This window comes from Protopterus annectens, chromosome 7.part1 (assembly GCF_019279795.1).
Source record: "Protopterus annectens isolate FY-2018-M chromosome 7.part1, PAN1.0, whole genome shotgun sequence".
NCBI classification, from domain to species: domain Eukaryota; kingdom Metazoa; phylum Chordata; order Ceratodontiformes; family Protopteridae; genus Protopterus; species Protopterus annectens.
Genome location: NC_056740.1, coordinates 483,881,021 through 483,907,657, shown reverse-complemented (window position 1 = coordinate 483,907,657; position 26,637 = coordinate 483,881,021). Strand labels below are relative to the sequence as shown.

Genomic DNA, 26,637 nt, shown 5'->3' with positions numbered 1-26,637 from the left:
TGTGTTAGCATGCATTTTCTGAACAACATGAAGTCTGAAACTCAAATGCATGTCATTATTTAGTGGTTAATATTTAGATCATCCCAGTGATTAGTCAAAAAAACACAAAAATCTGGACAAATCCTGACATACTGGGGGGATAAAGGCCCAAAAATAGGGACACATTTTAAATATTGCACTTATAAACTTAGAAAGTTGCTAGAACAACAGGATTTGTGTTAGCATGCACTTTCTGAACAATATGAAGTCTGAAACTCAAATGCATGTCATTATTTAATGACATTAATCTTTAGATCATCCCAGTGATTAGTCAAAAAAACACAATTTGTATGAGGAAAAGACCAAAATATGAGGCAAATATCTCAACATTCTGCAAAAATCTGTACAGATGAAAGGTATGATATTGATTTCAGAATGTGATCGGAGCTATTTTTACTAGGGGGTGTAAATGGATGGTGTAGAGTGTTATGTTACTTGTTCTGATGAATTCCCTGTGTATAGGGACGAAAGCATTCAACATGAATTAAAGTTCTTGTTCTTAATATGAATTAGTGACATCTGCAGTTATTTCCATGGGTTCCAGCATTTAGCATCTATTTCTAGGTTACAAATTGTCCTGGTATCTTCTACTATGTTTCGGAATTGTAAGAAAAAGAAGGGTTTGAAATTGTGGATAGCCCCCCCCCCCCATCCAGCCTTGCCTGCTGGAGTTTCTTACATCTTAGGCAATTATACATCTGTACATTACTTAACAATTTAGATGTCAAATTGACATTGGTTCTTTTGTGATTTGCAGGACATACATTCTCCCAGCAGTCAAAAAATGAATGAACAGGTAAGCTCAGCGGTTAGGTGGTCTTTGGTAGTCAGCATATACTGTTACACAGAGTGAAGAATCTTTAAAACAAATGCTGAATTATGATTGGTTGACAGATGATGAACTCTATCTCTGACCCATCGAGGAGAATGCACAACAGATATGGTGTTACTGTAATATTTATAGTATTTATTTATTTTGATATGTTTTGTTTTGTTTTGTTAACTGCAAATTCTCCTCTGCTTCAAAGTTATCTCCAATATACAAAGGTACCTGGTAAGTTTCATTAACCTAGAAGAAGAAGGAGAGGACAGCCACACACAGATGAATACAGCACATGTAACACTGGCTTAATGAAGAGAGGATGAGCAAATTTAGAGCAAGCAAAGGGCACAACAGAAGTAAATAATTGTAGAAAACACTAACAGCCACTCCCTTTAATGGTAGAATGGTACTTAGTACTCATGTTCTGTAAGGTTTTTCTTTACTGCTAGAAAACACCTGTCTCTGGGGCCCAGTATCTTGTAAGTGCCAAGTCTGTGTGGAAACATACTGGGTACCTTGTCAAAAAAGTAGCCGTGGAAAGGTATAAGTGAAATATAATACATGTAAAATATTTTAAAGTCTCTACTTCTAAGATAACTTTGTAGATCTCCAGATCTCTAATGTTAAATAAAAGGGTAATTTTTTTGTGTTTGTAGTACAACACTAGAAATGATACATGCAAAAGTATAAACTTGAAACGTTTGTGAATTATACAAAGATTTGAAGCCTGAGAACTTACCTGAAGAATTCTCCCATCTGAAGTCCCAATGTGAGCAACTGTTTCTATGTCATGCACAGTGACTAAGATGGCTGTAAAAAGTACATCACGCACTCCTCCATTAAATAAATCCAGACGCTGGAAGGGTTGGAAGATCATTGTTGGTTGGTTAAAACAGCTTGTGTTGTTGACTTCAGATGAAAAATTTATCTTGAATAAAATTCAGAATAAAAAGTTTTAAAAAAGAGCCACAGAAATGACTGTGCTGTAATCACTGCTGAAAAAAAATGAGTTATTCCACACAGAGTAACATACTGGCATCTTTTGCATTGTTTATGTTGATATTTGTACACATGTATAATATGTATGGACTGCCTAATGTTTAAAAAGGGTCAATTTTAGTCAAAAGAAGTACTCAGCAAAGGAAATAGATAAAATACAAATTGCTAAGCAAGACCCACACTCTAGCAGTGAAACTGCAGCATATCAAAACTACCAAATTTCAGATCAATGCTCCCTCTTATTTTAAGTAGCAAAGCAAAATAATTGCACTGTTTTTGTCAAGACATTGCCTCACAAGTGTAAGAAAATAGTAAATATGTAGTACATGGACCTCAGTGATTATGCTCTGATTTTTAGAAAATGACAAATCAGTTAACCTCCAGAGTGGCATGCAACCTGATCTTAATTGTTAAGCAACCCCCTCCTTATGTTGTTATGGTCAGGTCTAGCACCAGGCAATAAAATCTACCAATATTATCCAGCAAATGACAGAGTCAGAAAAAAGATTTGTTTCTGCCTGAAGCCCATCTGGTAGTGTGTCCCCAACTTTCTCAAACAAACTTAGAAAGCTGCTAAAATAACAGTGTGTAAGCATATATTTTCTAAAAGATGCAAACTCTTGACACTCAAATGTATGAAATTACTTCGTGACTCCACTCCTCAATTATTTGTTCGAAAACCACAGATTTTATGAGGAACAAACCAAAAATAAGAAGCAATAATCTGGATGTTCTGTGAAAATCTTGGCAGTTGAGAGGCATGGAGGTGACTATAAATGTAATGGACTGCATTACACTGCCTTTCTGACAGCATCTACTAAGTTTTTTACAGCTTTTAGTTCATGGAGCAGATAAAAATCCATTCACTACAAAAAATTAGGTTTGTATCACCAATCAGAATCTTGTATTATGTGTTCTTAATATAGTTACCACTATTTACCTCTCAAGCTTCACTCTTGAAGTGAATTTTGTGGTATCTATGTCTCGAACACACTATAAACAGGTTTAATTGGCAATCCGATCATAATCTTCTGTATTATGTGCTTTACAGTCAAAGCCTGAAACTGTTTAGTAATTATTCTAAAAATAACACACAGCTGTTTAAACTAATGAAACACTGAAGCATAGTGTAAAAATCTGAATGTAGTGCTTAATACAAATAAATATGAACTAAGCCTATAACATACAGGCCCAGAATCCATGTTTCAGTTATGTCTTTTTTTTTTTTTTGCTGAACCTTACTCAGAAGCCTATTACCTAGAGACCCAGAATCCATGCTTCAGTCATGTTTTTTTTCTGCTGAAACTTACTCAGAAGTCATCCTATGGTTTTAAAATATATTTTGCTTTCTCATTCACTTATTAATATATTTGTTACTAAAAGTTCCCATCAACTGACCTTTAACTAACCTCTATGTACAGCTCGCTATGAATATACCCTTCACTGCTAATTCCCTTAAATTCTCCTCTACTTCAAAGTGGCTTCCCTTTCTGCATTTATCATTCCTTGGTCTTGCAAGTTCAGTTCTTGTTCTCTTCCTTTTTCTTTCCTACTAATTACTTAAATAGTACTCCTACCCCTCCACTCTTATTGTTTCGTGAAGTACAGTTCTTGTTCGCTTCCTTTTTCTTTCCTACTGATTACTTAAATAGTACTCCCACCCCTTCACTCTTGTTGTTCCATGAAGTACCGTTCTTGTTCGCTTCCTTTTTCTTTCCTACTGATTACTTAAATAGTACTCCCACCCCTCCACTCTTGTTGTTTCGTGAAGTACCGTTCTTCTTTGCTTCCATTTTCTTTCCTACTGATTACTTAAATAGTACTCTCACCCCTCCACTCTTGTTGTTTCGTGAAGTACAGTTCTTGCTCGCTTCCTTTTTCTTTCCTACTGATTACTTAAGTAGTACTCCCACCCCTCCACTCTTGTTGTTTTGTGAAGTACCGTTCTTGTTCGCTTCCTTTTTCTTTCCTACTGATTACTTAAATAGTACTCCCACCCCTCCACTCTTGTTGTTCCGTGAAGTACAGTTCTTGTTCGCTTCCTTTTTCTTTCCTACTGATTACTTAAATAGTACTCCCACCCCTCCACTCTTGTTGTTCCGTGAAGTACCGTTCTTGTTCGCTTCCTGTTTCTTTCCTACTGATTACTTAAATAGTACTCCCACCCCTCCACTCTTGTTGTTTCATGAAGTACCGTTCTTGTTCGCTTCCTTTTTCTTTCCTACTGATTACTTAAATAGTACTCCCACCCCTCCACTCTTGTTGTTCCGTGAAGTACCGTTCTTGTTCTCTTCCTTTTTCTTTCCTACTGATTACTTAAATAGTACTCCCACCCCTTCACTCTTGTTGTTCCGTGAAGTACCATTCTTGTTCGCTTCCTTTTTCTTTCCTACTGATTACTTAAATAGTACTCCCACCCCTCCACTCTTGTTGTTTCGTGAAGTACCGTTCTTGTTCGCTTCCTTTTTCTTTCCTACTGATTACTTAAATAGTACTCCCACCCCTCCACTCTTGTTGTTTCATGAAGTACAGTTCTTGTTCGCTTCCTTTTTCTTTCCAACTGATTACTTAAATAGTACTCCCACCCCTTCACTCTTGTTGTTCCGTGAAGTACAGTTCTTGTTTGCTTCCTTTTTCTTTCCTACTGATTACTTAAATAGTACTCCCACCCCTTCACTCTTGTTGTTCCGTGAAGTACAGTTCTTGTTCGCTTCCTTTTTCTTTCCTACTGATTACTTAAATAGTACTCCCACCGCTTCACTCTTGTTGTTCCGTGAAGTACCATTCTTGTTCGCTTCCTTTTTCGTTCCTACTAATTACTTAAATAGTACTCCCAGCCCTTCACTTTTGTTTTTCCGTGAAGTACCGTTCTTGTTTGCTTCCTTTTTCTTTCCTACTGATTACTTAAATAGTACTCCCAGCCCTTCACTCTTGTTGTTCCATGAAGTACCGTTCTTGTTCGCTTCCTTTTTTGTTCCTACTAATTACTTAAATAATACTCCCACCCCTCCACTCTTGTTGTTTCGTGAAGTACAGTTCTTGTTCGCTTCCTTTTTCTTTCCTACTGATTACTTAAATAGTACTCCCACCCCTCCACTCTTGTTGTTTCATGAATTACCGTTCTTGTTCGCTTCCTTTTTCTTTCCTACTGATTACTTAAATAGTACTCTCACCGCTCCACTCTTGCTGTTTCGTGAAGTACCGTTCTTGTTCGCTTCCTTTTTCTTTCCTACTGATTACTTAAATAGTACTCCCACCCCTCCACTCTTGTTGTTCCGTGAAGTACCGTTCTTGTTCGCTTCCTTTTTCTTTCCTACTGATTACTTAAATAGTACTCCCACCCCTTCCCTCTTGTTGTTCCGTGAAGTACCGTTCTTGTTCGCTACCTTTTTCTTTCCTACTGATTACTTAAATAGTACTCCCACCCCTCCACTCTTGTTGTTTCGTGAAGTACTGTTCTTGTTCGCTTCCTTTTTCTTTCCTACTGATTACTTAAATAGTACTCCCACCCCTCCACTCTTGTTGTTTCGTGAAGTACCATTCTTGTTTGCTTCCTTTTTCTTTCCTACTGATTACTTAAATAGTACTCCCACCCCTTCACTCTTGTTGTTCCGTGAAGTACAGTTCTTGTTCACTTCCTTTTTCTTTCCTACTGACTACTTAAATAGTACTCCCACCCCTTCACTCTTGTTGTTCCGTGAAGTACCGTTCTTGTTCGCTTCCTTTTTCGTTCCTACTAATTACTTAAATAGTACTCCCAGCCCTTCACTCTTGTTCCGTGAAGTACCATTCTTGTTTGCTTCCTTTTTCTTTCCTACTGATTACTTAAACACTACTCACACTCCTACACTCCTGTTGTTCAGCAAAGTACCCCTTAGAGTCCTGTTACTTTTCTTCTATACATCATCCTTAGAATTGATTATGATCATTTCCTCAAATTCATAAATGGCAAAGTAATAAGCCATGGTGGTACAGCGGTAGCATTGTTGCCTCACAGCAAGAGGTTCTCCAGGTCGATTCTCGGCTGGAGTGCCTTCTGTGTGGAGTCTACATGTCCTCCCCACGGTCAAGTGGCCCCCGAAAGACATGTGTGAATGGGCGTGCCTTCGCTGAAGGTTGGGCGTCGGGCTGACAACTCAGCACCATAAAAAAATCTACTGCCAATCATTAGCAGACCAGAGTTTCGCTGTGGCGACCCCTAACTGGGAAAAGCTGAAAAGACAAACAACAACAACATAAATGGCAAAGTAACAGTTACAACAAAAAAAAATGTTAACAGCCTTATGATAATTTAGGGAAATGTCTTTTGTCATGGAAAATATTTTATTTCTCTTGTCATGGAAAATATTTTAGAAGTAGTCTGGTTACAATGCATCTCAACATAGCAGTGCTACAATAACTCTGTTAAATGTAAGTTATAATGCCTTACAATAACATGATATGTCAAAGTATTCAACCTAGTCTTAGCAAGAAGCTTTAGTTTTCATGTTAATCTACATAAAGTACACATATATTGCTGTATTAAGTGTGAGACAAACTGCTAATTGTTATATCATCGAGTATCATTTCATGGACAAAATATTGAGATGAATTTGCTCCCTCTTGCCATGAGGCACTGTGACCTCAGAGGTGATTATATTTAGTCAGAGGCTATGGGGGGTTGATATCTTTGGCATCAGGAGTGAAATGCTTGCTTCTGACTTCCAAAATGCAACTTTTGTTACATGAGATCTGCAGACATTTCCCATCAGTGAAACTGTCATTAACTTTCTTACTCAGATTTATAGGATCACATGATCATAGGATCATAGAAGGTTACTAGGCTAATGGCCCCAGGGCCCTTACAGGCATAGCCAAGTTCAAACCATGTTCCCAAGTGTGTCTGGTTCAAGCAGACACTAAAATCAGCACCTATTGCCCTTGTCCAAGAGGGACACAGGTGGAATCCCCAGGATGAATTTCCAGTTACCCATCCAATTGTCCAAATTACATTTAAATAGGGCCAACGAGGGGCTTTGTTTAATATGAATAGGAAGCTTGTTCCAAAAGTGGGGCAACCTCAGTGAGACAAATCTGTCTCTCCAGCAAGTTCTGTTGATATCACATACCAGGCTAAGGTTCTTTGAGGGAGTGACTATGTGCCATTTGAGCGGCGCAGTGGTGCAGCGGTTAACATTGCTGCCTCACAGCAAGAGGTTCTCTGGTTTGATTCTCGGCTGAGGTGCCTTCTGTGCAGAGACTGCATGTCCTCCCTGCGTTCACATTGGTTTCCCCCAGGTCCTCCACTTTCCTCCCACATTTCAAGACATGCATCTGAAGCATTTCTCCCTGAGCCTCATTTAAAAATAGGCTCTGTCCTTGTCAGACATTCCCAATCAACAAATGTTAAATAAATAAATTTGACTTGTGAATGTGCTGCATTTCCATTAAAGCTGGGTCACATACTGCTCTGTATGCAAAGTATAGGTCTCCTCTGAGCAGTCTGTACAATACAGAGTAAAGTGACAATGATTTCAATCTGTCCCCAAAAGACAGATCTTGAAGACCCTGAATTTTCTTTGTAAGGAATCTTTGTGGTCTCTTCAGTTGCTGCAGGTGTTTGGAAAGGAACATACCAAAGGAAGCATTGTACTCTATTGTCGGCCTGATAAGGGAAGAGTACAGGGAGGTTATAATCTCTTTTTTTTCCTGGAGGCAATGCCCTTACTTATGAGATGAGCCATATAAAATGCCCTTCTTACCTCTGTGGAGACATGGTGATTGAAGTTAAGGTTGATGTCAACCTGTGTGCCTAGGTCTCTCACCAATGACTGTGTGCTTAGGGTATTGGTATTGCTATTGATATGGCAGTTTTCAGGAACATCATCCTTGCCAAAGGGGATGATAATACATTTTTTGCATTAAGTTTAAGACCATGACTTGACACCAGTCACTAATCTGCGTAAGACGTTCTTGCAGGATGTTGATATTGTTAGGAGTTTCAATGATCGCTCACAGTTTGCAGTCATCAGCAAACTTTGTTAGCCACAGTCCTTTAGATTTAACCTGTACTCCAGAGAAGTAGATTCTAAACAGTAGTCCCAGAACCGATCCCTGTGGAACACCACTGGTTATTGGTTTGCTGGAGGAGGTGGAATCACCTATTTTGACCCCATGGTTCTATCAGTGAGCCAGTTTGCAACCCATCTGACAATACATGGGTAGATACCCAGATGGGTGAGTTTATCAGTGATGCCTGAATGCGGGACTGTGTCAAAGGCCTTGGCTAAGTTTAGGTGGGCCATATGCACAGATTTGCCTTCATCTAGGGCTTTGGTGACTGTCTTGAAGAAGTCCACCAAGTTTAACAAGCATCATCTCCCCTTGACAAAGCCAAATTGGGTAGGGTCAAGTGTTTGGAGATTTCCTATACCTTTGTTAATAAGGTCCATGATGATTCATTCCATGGCCTTGCAGATAAGGCTGGTCAGGCTAATGGGTCTATAGTTTTTGGGGTCTGTTTATGCACCCCCATAGTGCAAAGGGATGACGGTAGCTGTTTTCCATTCTGCTGGGACGAAGCCAGTGCTTAGGCTGTGACTGAAAAGCATGCCTAATGGTGATGCTAATTCTTGTTTTAACCCATGTAGAACACAGCCTAGGATGTTGTCTGTTCCCATAAGGCTGTTTTTGGCCTCAGAGAGGGCATTTAAGACCTGCTCCTTGGAGATACTAGGTGAGGGACAGGTGTTACGGATGCTTTGGGATATATGTGGCGAGAACAGTGATGTGAAATTTTCACTGAACCTGTCAACCAGCAAGTTTGCTATATCCACAGGTTCTACATATGTAGTACTATTAACTATGAGTTCAGCGCAAATCTGTGCCTTACCTTTAAGGTTATGGATGTAACTAAAGAAAGCCTTGCGGTTATCCTTAGTTAGGGAAGCTAATTTGGATACATAGTTAGCTTTTGAGGACTTCACTAGGAGTCTTATTTGCTTATTTAAATTGAGGAGGGAGTGTTTTCAGGTTTGAGACCATTCCCTCCTACTCTTAGACAGCAATTTTTTTCTCCTATTGTATAGCCTACTTATGGCAGTTTTCCACCAGGCAGGTTTGTTTTTCTTTGAAGATCTTGCTTTGGTTCTATCGGGTACATCACAGTCAACACAATTGTACAAGTGTTTGTATAAAGCACTGGTGTATAACTCAACACAGGTGTATGTTCCATCGGTGTGGAGGAGGGGCTATGAAGCTATTTATGCTGATTTGTAAGATGTTGTAACTGGCCTTCGAGAAATATTTTAGTGTAGTTGTTGCTAAGGGGGGTGGGGGGTCTTGTGTTACAGTTTCTTCTAGCAAAACTAATTTGTGGTCAAATCTCACCAGGGATGGTCAGATACTCAGAGTGGTGCAGTGGTCCCTCATGTTGGTGAGCACCAGGACCAGGATGTTTGAGCCCCTTGTGGGTTTGTCTACCAGCTGGTCTAGGGCATTGGAGTTAACGAAGTCCAGGAACCTTTGAGCAAGTGAGTTAGAACACATATAATTTACCCATTCAATGGATGGGTAATTACCATCAGCCAAAACCAGGGTGTTTGGTTGTATCTTGATTGACTCAATTAGATCCAAGTAGTCTGGGTGGATGTCCTGATTCATGCAGGGGTCCCATAGCTGGCAATGACCCAAAGAGGTGCCTTACCTATAGTCAATTTCACCTAAAGTAATTCAAGGGAATAGTGCTGTTTAACCAATGTAGAGGTGTATTTATCTTTAATGAATTTTAATACACCACCTCCTTTAGTTCTCACGCCTTCTAATTTAGTTTGTACTGTATATACTATTACAGCTGTGTTGATAACTTCACTGTATGTGGCTCTTTTATTCCTATATCTGCATGGAAAAGGAGCCATTAGCCCAGTCATACTATTCTAGTTAAATTCTGTCACTAACCATTTTATATTTTGAGACACCTTTGTGCTGATCATAGAATAGCGAGACTGAGTGATAAAAATGTAGACTTTCATATTCCAAGTTCAAGATGGCCATTTCTTGTAATATTTCAGTAGCAGGGTTCATGAGTATAAAGGGGTAGTCGGATCACAACTGAAAATGGTCAGTAGATCAGCTCCCCCATCTCGCATAGAAATTGTAAATAAATAAATATAATCAATTAATTTAATTAATTAATTAATTAATTAAGTAAGTAATTAATTAATTACATTTAATATTATCAGTGCATGTGAAGCTTAAGATTCCAGTAGAAGAAATGAGGGAAACAATTAAAGGCAAAATTCAGTGAGTACCTTTGGGACATGCAGATGACTCCGAGGTGGGAAGCACAGACATCTCCATAAATATGTAACAAGACTAAGGGGGGGGGGTCTAAGAACTGCACCTTTATTGAGCTCTGATGAAGGTCTCACTGAATACAATGTACCTTTCAGAATGCATAAAACTAAGTATATTGCTCAAGTGTAAAGACCCCAAACATTTCTAACCAAGAAAATGAAAGGTTTTGAATTCTTCAAATATAATGAAACATTAGCATGACTTTGCTTATATTCAGTAGCCCATAGCCTGCACCAAGGTAACCTGTGTCCAGCTTTATGACTTATGAAAGATCTAATCCTCTTTGATACCCTATTTCTTGGTAAAACCAGTAGTACAGACACTTGGCATTAATGTACATAAAAACATTAACAAGAATCATGGGTGGGATAAGTTCCTAACATAGCATATTCCAAGTCTATGGAATAAGTTGCCACTAGCAGGTCAAACAAAATACTGCTTTGGCTAGCTTTAAGGCTAGTCTTGATGAGTGGATGGGTGCACACTAAGTTACACCGGGGCTATCGTGTATGGCCCTGCTTGATCTCAGAGCAAGAACTGGTGAAGGTAGTTTGGTTCCTTGTGCCTAGAAATATTACAGTCTTACAATGCTGAGGAGATAAACATGGAAACCTAAAACAAATCATTGCACAGTCTGCATCTAGCAAAGTATGGCTTGTAGGCTACATAGCCAACTCAAAGATCTAACTGGAATCTAAAGTTATTTAGGTCCCTACAGCCTGTCCCAAATTCAATGGATCGTTTCATAGAGGGTAGCCTCTAATGGAAAAAAAAACATTTTTTTAAGAGAAGTATTGTTTTTTTTTCAATATTAATTGCATAGTAATTATTCCTAGTTCAGTAGGAATAATAAGTAAAATTTATCCCACTGGTTGTTGCTAGCTGCTCGTTGTTGAGATATCTACCATGAGAACTAGGTCACCCATCAATAAGTTATAGTACACTGAGGGTAGTTTAAGACAAACTAGCCATTCCGCAAAAGGTTTCAGTTGACCAGTGTGTATATATTACTTGTAAAATAAGCATGCTATTTCTAAGCTATTGATGTTCCATATGTTTCATAATACTCAATACATGGACTGATTAATGACTTAAATAAACCCAACATAAAAGATGACAGCCTTGACTAAAATGTATGTGAAACACCTTTAATAATGTAAAAACTCTTCCAGAATATCAAACAAGCAATTGTTTTAAAACAAATTCTATTATGAATAACTCCTTAATGTAGTTCTTCCTGCAAAAAAGTTGATTTTCCACTTCAGCCCAGATGTAATGCAAACTTTTTGATTCATAGTTGCTCAAGAGAAAAAAGTCTGTAAGACCTTGGAGAACTGGCTGTTGACCTAAACTGATGACAATTGTCTCAAATTTGGTGTCCTAAACAAACCTGCCCAATCATACATGCACTGCTGCATGGAAAATCACCATGTATCCACTATTGTAACAAAGTCCTTTTTCACTGCAAAGCATATAAGTAAAGTTACTCCTTCTGGATCCAAAGATGTAATTATTCCATTGTATTCAGCAATTATTAGGCCAATCTTTAGCTATAATGCCCTTTTCGGTATGTATGTGTCCAATCACTTGTCACATCTAGAATGACTACAAAGCTTTATCACTAACCAAATCAATGGCCTAAATTGTAAAATCTATGCAGACTGCCTCAAAGTCTTGCCCCTCTTCTCAGTATCACAAAGGCTACTAACAGATGACCTCTGCCTTGTGTATAGAGCTTCAACAGACCCTATTCTATCAGACCTATTACAAATCTGGAAATGCAGCAGAATTTAAAGAACCTCTTAAGGTATGTCAATCTCTTTTGCAAAATAAATAGAACATGTTACAGGGATAGGTTTGCATCACAGAGAATACCTCTTATATTGAAACATCTTCCACTCTACGTAAAGCGAAGTGCTTTTCTTAATCTAGTCAAATGTAATTTGGATGAATAGATGAGTAACCATAAAGTCATCCCCAGTTTAGCACCCCTTTCCCTTCCGGATGGGGAAAATATGTAAAAGCCCCAACATATCTTTCTTTGGCCTATCTCTGGGTTCTTTGTGTGCATCCCCAGTTTAGCACTCCTGTCCCTCCTGGATGGGCAAAACATGTGAATGCTCCAACATAACCTTCTTTGGCCTATCTCTGGGTTCTATGTGTGCAAGATATTTAAGCTAAAAACTATCAAGGGAGTGTAAGGTTAGGCTTCTTAAGATCCACACAAAGGAGTAGGTATCTATGATGCTATAAATATATTAAAAAGGAATGGTTCCATCACACACACCCTTAAAGCATGCCCTTGTTGATTAATCCAGAGAACAAAACCAAATCTTTCATACTGACTGTGAATGAACGGTCAATAAGCCAATTACTAATCAACCTAACAATAAGAATGACTATATCTAGAGCCAGCATTTTTTGTGTAGGAAGTAACAAACACTTTGGCCATGTCAAAATATATATCACATTCGTAGGGATGCCAGTGCTAACACATATTATTGTAAAAATTACTCGTCTGTTTTACATATGTGTCCTGAAGTAAAACCATTTTAGTTCACATCTAAGGCTAAAAAAGTTTGAAGATAATTCAAAACACCAATACTCCTTGAAAGGCTATTTTACAGTTGTTTAAGTTGTTAGTTTTATCATCCTTAGAGATTAGGTCTGCAGTGTCCATCTCCCGGATACAAGGCACAAAAAGGTAAGATAGGGCTATAAATTCCTTTTCTCAAAAAATTACAATTCAAAGCATCAGGCACTCCTACAGAGTTACCTCTGCTCTTATTCAAGGCCTGCAAAACCCATAAATTGGGATGACACACTGAGCTTGGATGTATAAAGAAGATACAGAAGCAACATTGCTAGATTCTCTACCTATGTTGCTAGGAAAGACTTCTGCAGTTCTGTAACTGTTGGTAATTTTTAGGTAATATTCTATATAATAAATAATCCCACAGTGTTTTTTTTTTTTTTGGATAATTACTTTATGTGCCCATCCAATCAGAGGTAGGGAAAGACACATTAGTCGTGTAAAATGTAAGGAGATGTATATATTTATAACCACATCCAGTTTTTATAGAAATAATCCCAAGTTTGTTTGATGTTTAGAATGCAGTATTCCTTCTGCCAGTCACAGAAGAACACTGGAGTCATCAGCATGACATCATTTTTCACAAACAGATTCTCTACATCTATTTTGTGCAATAGTACACACAAACTCCTATCTGAGCCTGCCATGATCAGTGTTATGTGCAATAGTACACACAAACTCCTATCTGAGCCTGACATGGTCAGTGTTATGTGCAATAGTACACACAAACTCCTATCTGAGCCTGACATGGTCAGTGTTACGTGCAATAATACACACAAACTCCTATCTGAGCCTGACATGGTCAGTGTTATGTGCAATAGTACACACAAACTCCTATCTGAGCCTGACATGGTCAGTGTTACTAAGTGCTGGAACTGATGTCATGAGTATTATATCTCTACATCTATTTTGTGCAATAGTACACACAAACTCCTATCTGAGCCTGACATGGTCAGTGTTACTAAGTGCTGGAACTGATGTCATGAGTATTATATCTCTAGATCTATTTTGTGCAATAGTACACACAAACTCCTATCTGAGCCTGACATGGTCAGTGTTACTAAGTGCTGGAACTGATGTCATGAGTATTATATCTCTAGATCTATTTTGTGCAATAGTACACACAAACTCCTATCTGAGCCTGACATGGTCAGTGTTACTAAGTGCTGGAACTGATGTCATGAGTATTATATCTCTAGATCTATTTTGTGCAATAGTACACACAAACTCCTATCTGAGCCTGACATGGTCAGTGTTACTAAGTGCTGGAACTGATGTCATGAGTATTATATCTCTAGATCTATTTTGTGCAATAGTACACACAAACTCCTATCTGAGCCTGACATGGTCAGTGTTACTAAGTGCTGGAACTGATGTCATGAGTATTATATCTCTACATCTATTTTGTGCAATAGTACACACAAACTCCTATCTGAGCCTGACATGGTCAGTGTTACTAAGTGCTGGAACTGATGTCATGAGTATTATATCTCTAGATCTATTTTGTGCAATAGTACACACAAACTCCTATCTGAGCCTGACATGGTCAGTGTTATGTGCAATAGTACACACAAACTCCTATCTGAGCCTGACATGGTCAGTGTTATGTGCAATAGTACACACAAACTCCTATCTGAGCCTGACATGGTCAGTGTTATGTGCAATAGTACACACAAACTCCTATCTGAGCCTGACATGGTCAGTGTTATGTGCAATAGTACACACAAACTCCTATCTGAGCCTGACATGGTCAGTGTTATGTGCAATAGTACACACAAACTCCTATCTGAGCCTGACATGGTCAGTGTTACTAAGTGCTGGAACTGATGTCATGAGTATTATATCTCTAGATCTATTTTGTGCAATAGTACACACAAACTCCTATCTGAGCCTGACATGGTCAGTGTTACTAAGTGCTGGAACTGATGTCATGAGTATTATATCTCTAGATCTATTTTGTGCAATAGTACACACAAACTCCTATCTGAGCCTGACATGGTCAGTGTTATGTGCAATAGTACACACAAACTCCTATCTGAGCCTGACATGGTCAGTGTTATGTGCAATAGTACACACAAACTCCTATCTGAGCCTGACATGGTCAGTGTTATGTGCAATAGTACACACAAACTCCTATCTGAGCCTGACATGGTCAGTGTTATGTGCAATAGTACACACAAACTCCTATCTGAGCCTGACATGGTCAGTGTTACTAAGTGCTGGAACTGATGTCATGAGTATTATATCTCTAGATCTATTTTGTGCAATAGTACACACAAACTCCTATCTGAGCCTGACATGGTCAGTGTTGGAACTGTCATGAGTATTATATCTCTAGATCTATTTTGTGCAATAGTACACACAAACTCCTATCTGAGCCTGACATGGTCAGTGTTACTAAGTGCTGGAACTGATGTCATGAGTATTATATCTCTAGATCTATTTTGTGCAATAGTACGCACAAACTCCTATCTGAGCCTGACATGGTCAGTGTTATGTGCAATAATACACACAAACTCCTATCTGAGCCTGACATTGTCAGTGTTATGTGCAATAGTACACACAAACTCCTATCTGAGCCTGACATGGTCAGTGTTACTAAGTGCTGGAACTGATGTCATGAGTATTATATCTCTAGATCTATTTTGTGCAATAGTACACACAAACTCCTATCTGAGCCTGACATGGTCAGTGTTACTAAGTGCTGGAACTGATGTCATGAGTATTATATCTCTAGATCTATTTTGTGCAATAGTACACACAAACTCCTATCTGAGCCTGACATGGTCAGTGTTATGTGCAATAGTACACACAAACTCCTATCTGAGCCTGACATGGTCAGTGTTATGTGCAATAGTACACACAAACTCCTATCTGAGCATGACATGGTCAGTGTTATGTGCAATAGTACACACAAACTCCTATCTGAGCCTGACATGGTCAGTGTTATGTGCAATAGTACACACAAACTCCTATCTGAGCCTGACATGGTCAGTGTTATGTGCAATAGTACACACAAACTCCTATCTGAGCCTGACATGGTCAGTGTTATGTGCAATAGTACACACAAACTCCTATCTGAGCCTGACATGGTCAGTGTTATGTGCAATAGTACACACAAACTCCTATCTGAGCCTGACATGGTCAGTGTTATGTGCAATAGTACACACAAACTCCTATCTGAGCCTGACATGGTCAGTGTTATGTGCAATAGTACACACAAACTCCTATCTGAGCCTGACATGGTCAGTGTTACTAAGTGCTGGAACTGATGTCATGAGTATTATATCTCTAGATCTATTCTGTGCAATAGTACACACAAACTCCTATCTGAGCCTGACATGGTCAGTGTTATGTGCAATAGTACACACAAACTCCTATCTGAGCCTGACATGGTCAGTGTTATGTGCAATAGTACACACAAACTCCTATCTGAGCCTGACATGGTCAGTGTTACTAAGTGCTGGAACTGATGTCATGAGTATTATATCTCTAGATCTATTCTGTACAATAGTACACACAAACTCCTATCTGAGCCTGACATGGTCAGTGTTACTAAGTGCTGGAACTGATGTCATGAGTATTATATCTCTAGATCTATTTTGTGCAATAGTACACACAAACTCCTATCTGAGCCTGACATGGTCAGTGTTACTAAGTGCTGGAACTGATGTCATGAGTATTATATCTCTATATCTATTTTGTGCAATAATACACACAAACTCCTATCTGAGCCTGACATGGTCAGTGTTATGTGCAATAGTACACACAACCTCCTATCTGAGCCTGACATGGTCAGTGTTATGTGCAATAGTACACACAAACTCCTATCTGAGCCTGACATGGTCAGTGTTACTAAGTGCTGGAACTGATGTCATGAGTATTATATCTCTAGATCTATTTTGTGCAATAGTACACACAAACTCCTATCTGAGCCTGACATGGTCAGTGTTACTAAGTGCTGGAACTGATGTCATGAGTATTATATCTCTAGATCTATTTTGTGCAATAGTACACACAAACTCCTATCTGAGCCTGACATGGTCAGTGTTACTAAGTGCTGGAACTGATGTCATGAGTATTATATCTCTAGATCTATTTTGTGCAATAGTACACACAAACTCCTATCTGAGCCTGACATGGTCAGTGTTACTAAGTGCTGGAACTGATGTCATGAGTATTATATCTCTAGATCTATTTTGTGCAATAGTACACACAAACTCCTATCTGAGCCTGACATGGTCAGTGTTACTAAGTGCTGGAACTGATGTCATGAGTATTATATCTCTAGATCTATTTTGTGCAATAGTACACACAAACTCCTATCTGAGCCTGACATGGTCAGTGTTACTAAGTGCTGGAACTGATGTCATGAGTATTATATCTCTAGATCTATTTTGTGCAATAGTACACACAAACTCCTATCTGAGCCTGACATGGTCAGTGTTACTAAGTGCTGGAACTGATGTCATGAGTATTATATCTCTACATCTATTTTGTGCAATAGTACACACAAACTCCTATCTGAGCCTGACATGGTCAGTGTTACTAAGTGCTGGAACTGATGTCATGAGTATTATATCTCTAGATCTATTTTGTGCAATAGTACACACAAACTCCTATCTGAGCCTGACATGGTCAGTGTTATGTGCAATAGTACACACAAACTCCTATCTGAGCCTGACATTGTCAATGTTATGTGCAATAGTACACACAAACTCCTATCTGAGCCTGACATGGTCAGTGTTACTAAGTGCTGGAACTGATGTCATGAGTATTATATCTCTACATCTATTTTGTGCAATAGTACACACAAACTCCTATCTGAGCCTGACATGGTCAGTGTTACTAAGTGCTGGAACTGATGTCATGAGTATTATATCTCTAGATCTATTTTGTGCAATAGTACACACAAACTCCTATCTGAGCCTGACATGGTCAGTGTTATGTGCAATAGTACACACAAACTCCTATCTGAGCCTGACATGGTCAGTGTTATGTGCAATAGTACACACAAACTCCTATCTGAGCCTGACATGGTCAGTGTTATGTGCAATAGTACACACAAACTCCTATCTGAGCCTGACATGGTCAGTGTTATGTGCAATAGTACACACAAACTCCTATCTGAGCCTGACATGGTCAGTGTTACTAAGTGCTGGAACTGATGTCATGAGTATTATATCTCTAGATCTATTTTGTGCAATAGTACACACAAACTCCTATCTGAGCCTGACATGGTCAGTGTTACTAAGTGCTGGAACTGATGTCATGAGTATTATATCTCTAGATCTATTTTGTGCAATAGTACACACAAACTCCTATCTGAGCCTGACATGGTCAGTGTTACTAAGTGCTGGAACTGATGTCATGAGTATTATATCTCTAGATCTATTTTGTGCAATAGTACACACAAACTCCTATCTGAGCCTGACATGGTCAGTGTTACTAAGTGCTGGAACTGATGTCATGAGTATTATATCTCTAGATCTATTTTGTGCAATAGTACACACAAACTCCTATCTGAGCCTGACATGGTCAGTGTTACTAAGTGCTGGAACTGATGTCATGAGTATTATATCTCTAGATCTATTTTGTGCAATAGTACACACAAACTCCTATCTGAGCCTGACATGGTCAGTGTTACTAAGTGCTGGAACTGATGTCATGAGTATTATATCTCTACATCTATTTTGTGCAATAGTACACACAAACTCCTATCTGAGCCTGACATGGTCAGTGTTACTAAGTGCTGGAACTGATGTCATGAGTATTATATCTCTACATCTATTTTGTGCAATAGTACACACAAACTCCTATCTGAGCCTGACATGGTCAGTGTTACTAAGTGCTGGAACTGATGTCATGAGTATTATATCTCTAGATCTATTTTGTGCAATAGTACACACAAACTCCTATCTGAGCCTGACATGGTCAGTGTTACTGCTGAATGTCATGAGTATTATATCTCTAGATCTATGTGCAATAATACACACAAACTCCTATCTGAGCCTGACATGGTCAGTGTTACTAAGTGCTGGAACTGATGTCATGAGTATTATATCTCTAGATCTATTTTGTGCAATAATACACACAAACTCCTATCTGAGCCTGACATAGTCAGTGTTATGTGCAATAGTACACACAAACTCCTATCTGAGCCTGACATTGTCAATGTTATGTGCAATAGTACACACAAACTCCTATCTGAGCCTGACAAGGTCAGTGTTACTAAGTGCTGGAACTGATGTCATGAGTATTATATCTCTACATCTATTTTGTGCAATAGTACACACAAACTCCTATCTCAGCCTGACATGGTCAGTGTTACTAAGTGCTGGAACTGATGTCATGAGTATTATATCTCTAGATCTATTTTGTGCAATAGTACACACAAACTCCTATCTGAGCCTGACATGGTCAGTGTTATGTGCAATAGTACACACAAACTCCTATCTGAGCCTGACATGGTCAGTGTTATGTGCAATAGTACACACAAACTCCTATCTGAGCCTGACATGGTCAGTGTTACTAAGTGCTGGAACTGATGTCATGAGTATTATATCTCTAGATCTATTTTGTGCAATAGTACACACAAACTCCTATCTGAGCCTGACATGGTCAGTGTTACTAAGTGCTGGAACTGATGTCATGAGTATTATATCTCTAGATCTATTTTGTGCAATAGTACACACAAACTCCTATCTGAGCCTGACATGGTCAGTGTTATGTGCAATAGTACACACAAACTCCTATCTGAGCCTGACATGGTCAGTGTTATGTGCAATAGTACACACAAACTCCTATCTGAGCCTGACATGGTCAGTGTTATGTGCAATAGTACACACAAACTCCTATCTGAGCCTGACATGGTCAGTGTTATGTGCAATAGTACACACAAACTCCTATCTGAGCCTGACATGGTCAGTGTTATGTGCAATAGTACACACAAACTCCTATCTGAGCCTGACATGGTCAGTGTTACTAAGTGCTGGAACTGATGTCATGAGTATTATATCTCTAGATCTATTTTGTGCAATAATACACACAAACTCCTATCTGAGCCTGACATGGTCAGTGTTATGTGCAATAGTACACACAAACTCCTATCTGAGCCTGACATGGTCAGTGTTATGTGCAATAGTACACACAAACTCCTATCTGAGCCTGACATGGTCAGTGTTACTAAGTGCTGGAACTGATGTCATGAGTATTATATCTCTAGATCTATTTTGTGCAATAGTACACACAAACTCCTATCTGAGCCTGACATGGTCAGTGTTACTAAGTGCTGGAACTGATGTCATGAGTATTATATCTCTAGATCTATTTTGTGCAATAGTACACACAAACTCCTATCTGAGCCTGACATGGTCAGTGTTACTAAGTGCTGGAACTGATGTCATGAGTATTATATCTCTAGATCTATTTTGTGCAATAGTACACACAAACTCCTATCTGAGCCTGACATGGTCAGTGTTACTAAGTGCTGGAACTGATGTCATGAGTATTATATCTCTAGATCTATTTTGTGCAATAGTACACACAAACTCCTATCTGAGCCTGACATGGTCAGTGTTACTAAGTGCTGGAACTGATGTCATGAGTATTATATCTCTAGATCTATTTTGTGCAATAGTACACACAAACTCCTATCTGAGCCTGACATGGTCAGTGTTACTAAGTGCTGGAACTGATGTCATGAGTATTATATCTCTAGATCTATTTTGTGCAATAGTACACACAAACTCCTATCTGAGCCTGACATGGTCAGTGTTACTAAGTGCTGGAACTGATGTCATGAGTATTATATCTCTAGATCTATTTTGTGCAATAGTACACACAAACTCCTATCTGAGCCTGACATGGTCAGTGTTACTAAGTGCTGGAACTGATGTCATGAGTATTATATCTCTAGATCTATTTTGTGCAATAGTACACACAAACTCCTATCTGAGCCTGACATGGTCAGTGTTACTAAGTGCTGGAACTGATGTCATGAGTATTATATCTCTAGATCTATTTTGTGCAATAGTACACACAAACTCCTATCTGAGCCTGACATGGTCAGTGTTACTAAGTGCTGGAACTGATGTCATGAGTATTATATCTCTAGATCTATTTTGTGCAATAGTACACACAAACTCCTATCTGAGCCTGACATGGTCAGTGTTACTAAGTGCTGGAACTGATGTCATGAGTATTATATCTCTAGATCTATTTTGTGCAATAGTACACACAAACTCCTATCTGAGCCTGACATGGTCAGTGTTATGTGCAATAGTACACACAAACTCCTATCTGAGCCTGACATGGTCAGTGTTATGTGCAATAGTACACACAAACTCCTATCTGAGCCTGACATGGTCAGTGTTATGTGCAATAGTACACACAAGTCCTATCTGAGCCTGACATGGTCAGTGTTATGTGCAATAGTACACACAAACTCCTATCTGAGCCTGACATGGTCAGTGTTACTAAGTGCTGGAACTGATGTCATGAGTATTATATCTCTAGATCTATTCTGTGCAATAGTACACACAAACTCCTATCTGAGCCTGACATGGTCAGTGTTATGTGCAATAATACACACAAACTCCTATCTGAGCCTGACATGGTCAGTGTTATGCAATAGTACACACAAACTCCTATCTGAGCCTGACATGGTCAGTGTTACTAAGTGCTGGAACTGATGTCATGAGTATTATATCTCTAGATCTATTTTGTGCAATAATACACACAAACTCCTATCTGAGCCTGACATGGTCAGTGTTATGTGCAATAGTACACACAAACTCCTATCTGAGCCTGACATGGTCAGTGTTATGTGCAATAGTACACACAAACTCCTATCTGAGCCTGACATGGTCAGTGTTACTAAGTGCTGGAACTGATGTCATGAGTATTATATCTCTAGATCTATTTTGTGCAATAGTACACACAAACTCCTATCTGAGCCTGACATGGTCAGTGTTACTAAGTGCTGGAACTGATGTCATGAGTATTATATCTCTAGATCTATTTTGTGCAATAGTACACACAAACTCCTATCTGAGCCTGACATGGTCAGTGTTACTAAGTGCTGGAACTGATGTCATGAGTATTATATCTCTAGATCTATTTTGTGCAATAGTACACACAAACTCCTATCTGAGCCTGACATGGTCAGTGTTACTAAGTGCTGGAACTGATGTCATGAGTATTATATCTCTAGATCTATTTTGTGCAATAGTACACACAAACTCCTATCTGAGCCTGACATGGTCAGTGTTACTAAGTGCTGGAACTGATGTCATGAGTATTATATCTCTAGATCTATTTTGTGCAATAGTACACACAAACTCCTATCTGAGCCTGACATGGTCAGTGTTACTAAGTGCTGGAACTGATGTCATGAGTATTATATCTCTAGATCTATTTTGTGCAATAGTACACACAAACTCCTATCTGAGCCTGACATGGTCAGTGTTACTAAGTGCTGGAACTGATGTCATGAGTATTATATCTCTAGATCTATTTTGTGCAATAGTACACACAAACTCCTATCTGAGCCTGACATGGTCAGTGTTACTAAGTGCTGGAACTGATGTCATGAGTATTATATCTCTAGATCTATTTTGTGCAATAGTACACACAAACTCCTATCTGAGCCTGACATGGTCAGTGTTACTAAGTGCTGGAACTGATGTCATGAGTATTATATCTCTACATCTATTTTGTGCAATAGTACACACAAACTCCTATCTGAGCCTGACATGGTCAGTGTTACTAAGTGCTGGAACTGATGTCATGAGTATTATATCTCTAGATCTATTTTGTGCAATAGTTCACACAAACTCGTATCTGAGCCTGACATAGTCAGTGTTATGTGCAATAGTACACACAAACTCCTATCTGAGCCTGACATTGTCAATGTTATGTGCAATAGTACACACAAACTCCTATCTGAGCCTGATATGCTCAGTGTTACTAAGTGCTGGAACTGATGTCATGATATTATATCTCTACATCTATTTTGTGCAATAGTACACACAAACTCCTATCTCAGCCTGACATGGTCAGTGTTACTAAGTGCTGGAACTGATGTCATGAGTATTATATCTCTAGATCTATTTTGTGCAATAGTACACACAAACTCCTATCTGAGCCTGACATGGTCAGTGTTATGTGCAATAGTACACACAAACTCCTATCTGAGCCTGACATGGTCAGTGTTATGTGCAATAGTACACACAAACTCCTATCTGAGCATGACATGGTCAGTGTTATGTGCAATAGTACACACAAACTCCTATCTGAGCCTGACATGGTCAGTGTTATGTGCAATAGTACACACAAACTCCTATCTGAGCCTGAAATGGTCAGTGTTATCTGCAATAGTACACACAAACTCCTATCTGAGCCTGACATGGTCAGTGTTATGTGCAATAGTACACACAAACTCCTATCTGAGCCTGACATGGTCAGTGTTATGTGCAATAGTACACACAAACTCCTATCTTAGCCTGACATGGTCAGTGTTATGTGCAATAGTACACACAAGTTCCTATCTGAGCCTGACATGGTCAGTGTTATGTGCAATAGTACACACAAACTCCTATCTGAGCCTGACATGGTCAGAGTTACTAAGTGCTGGAACTGATGTCATGAGTATTATATCTCTAGATCTATTCTGTGCAATAGTACACACAAACTCATATCTGAGCCTGACATGGTCAGTGTTATGTGCAATAGTACACACAAACTCCTATCTGAGCCTGACATGGTCAGTGTTATGCGCAATAGTACACACAAACTCCTATCTGAGCCTGACATGGTCAGTGTTACTAAGTGCTGGAACTGATGTCATGAGTATTATATCTCTAGATCTATTTTGTGCAATAGTACACACAAACTCCTATCTGAGCCTGACATGGTCAGTGTTACGTGCTGAACTGATGTCATGAGATTATATCTCTAGATCTATTTTGTGCAATAGTACACACAAACTCCTATCTGAGCCTGACATGGTCAGTGTTACTAAGTGCTGGAACTGATGTCATGAGTATTATATCTCTAGATCTATTTTGTGCAATAGTACACACAAACTCCTATCTGAGCCTGACATGGTCAGTGTTACTAAGTGCTGGAACTGATGTCATGAGTATTATATCTCTAGATCTATTTTGTGCAATAGTACACACAAACTCCTATCTGAGCCTGACATGGTCAGTGTTACTAAGTGCTGGAACTGATGTCATGAGTATTATATCTCTAGATCTATTTTGTGCAATAGTACACACAAACTCCTATCTGAGCCTGACATGGTCAGTGTTACTAAGTGCTGGAACTGATGTCATGAGTATTATATCTCTAGATCTATTTTGTGCAATAGTACACACAAACTCCTATCTGAGCCTGACATGGTCAGTGTTACTAAGTGCTGGAACTGATGTCATGAGTATTATATCTCTAGATCTATTTTGTGCAATAGTACACACAAACTCCTATCTGAGCCTGACATGGTCAGTGTTACTAAGTGCTGGAACTGATGTCATGAGTATTATATCTCTAGATCTATTTTGTGCAATAGTACACACAAACTCCTATCTGAGCCTGACATGGTCAGTGTTACTAAGTGCTGGAACTGATGTCATGAGTATTATATCTCTAGATCTATTTTGTGCAATAGTACACACAAACTCCTATCTGAGCCTGACATGGTCAGTGTTACTAAGTGCTGGAACTGATGTCATGAGTATTATATCTCTAGATCTATTTTGTGCAATAGTACACACAAACTCCTATCTGAGCCTGACATGGTCAGTGTTATGTGCAATAGTACACACAAACTCCTATCTGAGCCTGACATGGTCAGTGTTATGTGCAATAGTACACACAAACTCCTATCTGAGCCTGACATGGTCAGTGTTATGTGCAATAGTACACACAAACTCCTATCTGAGCCTGACATGGTCAGTGTTATGTGCAATAGTACACACAAACTCCTATCTGAGCCTGACATGGTCAGTGTTATGTGCAATAGTACACACAAACTGATGTCGTGAGTATTATATCTCTAGATCTATTTTGTGCAATAGTACACACAAACTCCTATCTGAGCCTGACATGGTCAGTGTTACTAAGTGCTGGAACTGATGTCATGAGTATTATATCTCTAGATCTATTTTGTGCAATAGTACACACAAACTCCTATCTGAGCCTGACATGGTCAGTGTTACTAAGTGCTGGAACTGATGTCATGAGTATTATATCTCTAGATCTATTTTGTGCAATAGTACACACAAACTCCTATCTGAGCCTGACATGGTCAGTGTTACTAAGTGCTGGAACTGATGTCATGAGTATTATATCTCTAGATCTATTTTGTGCAATAGTACACACAAACTCCTATCTGAGCCTGACATGGTCAGTGTTACTAAGTGCTGGAACTGATGTCATGAGTATTATATCTCTAGATCTATTTTGTGCAATAGTACACACAAACTCCTATCTGAGCCTGACATGGTCAGTGTTACTGCAATAGTACACACAACTCCTATCTGAGCCTGACATGGTCTAGATCTGTTTTGTGCAATAGTACACACAAACTCCTATCTGAGCCTGACATGGTCAGTGTTACTAAGTGCTGGAACTGATGTCATGAGTATTATATCTCTAGATCTATTTTGTGCAATAGTACACACAAACTCCTATCTGAGCCTGACATGGTCAGTGTTACTAAGTGCTGGAACTGATGTCATGAGTATTATATCTCTAGATCTATTTTGTGCAATAGTACACACAAACTCCTATCTGAGCCTGACATGGTCAGTGTTACTAAGTGCTGGAACTGATGTCATGAGTATTATATCTCTAGATCTATTTTGTGCAATAGTACACACAAACTCCTATCTGAGCCTGACATGGTCAGTGTTACTAAGTGCTGGAACTGATGTCATGAGTATTATATCTCTAGATCTATTTTGTGCAATAGTACACACAAACTCCTATCTGAGCCTGACATGGTCAGTGTTACTAAGTGCTGGAACTGATGTCATGAGTATTATATCTCTAGATCTATTTTGTGCAATAGTACACACAAACTCCTATCTGAGCCTGACATGGTCAGTGTTACTAAGTGCTGGAACTGATGTCATGAGTATTATATCTCTAGATCTATTTTGTGCAATAGTACACACAAACTCCTATCTGAGCCTGACATGGTCAGTGTTACTAAGTGCTGGAACTGATGTCATGAGTATTATATCTCTAGATCTATTTTGTGCAATAGTACACACAAACTCCTATCTGAGCCTGACATGGTCAGTGTTACTAAGTGCTGGAACTGATGTCATGAGTATTATATCTCTAGATCTATTTTGTGCAATAGTACACACAAACTCCTATCTGAGCCTGACATGGTCAGTGTTACTAAGTGCTGGAACTGATGTCATGAGTATTATATCTCTAGATCTATTTTGTGCAATAGTACACACAAACTCCTATCTGAGCCTGACATGGTCAGTGTTACTAAGTGCTGGAACTGATGTCATGAGTATTATATCTCTAGATCTATTTTGTGCAATAGTACACACAAACTCCTATCTGAGCCTGACATGGTCAGTGTTACTAAGTGCTGGAACTGATGTCATGAGTATTATATCTCTAGATCTATTTTGTGCAATAGTACACACAAACTCCTATCTGAGCCTGACATGGTCAGTGTTATGTGCAATAGTACACACAAACTCCTATCTGAGCCTGACATGGTCAGTGTTATGTGCAATAGTACACACAAACTCCTATCTGAGCCTGACATGGTCAGTGTTATGTGCAATAGTACACACAAACTCCTACCTCAGCCTGA

General features: G+C 39.0%; 1 protein-coding gene across 1 annotated transcript in view; it reads right to left on the bottom strand.

Annotated features, from left to right (window-relative positions):
- MST1R (macrophage stimulating 1 receptor) overlaps positions 1-26,637 on the bottom strand; it is a 1,081,737-nt gene that overhangs the window by 455,911 nt on the left and 599,189 nt on the right. Inside the window, exon 3 of the mRNA XM_044078935.1 lies at positions 1,602-1,790. Coding sequence (XP_043934870.1) covers positions 1,602-1,790 — 189 coding nt within the window. The remainder of the gene's footprint in view (positions 1-1,601; positions 1,791-26,637) is intronic.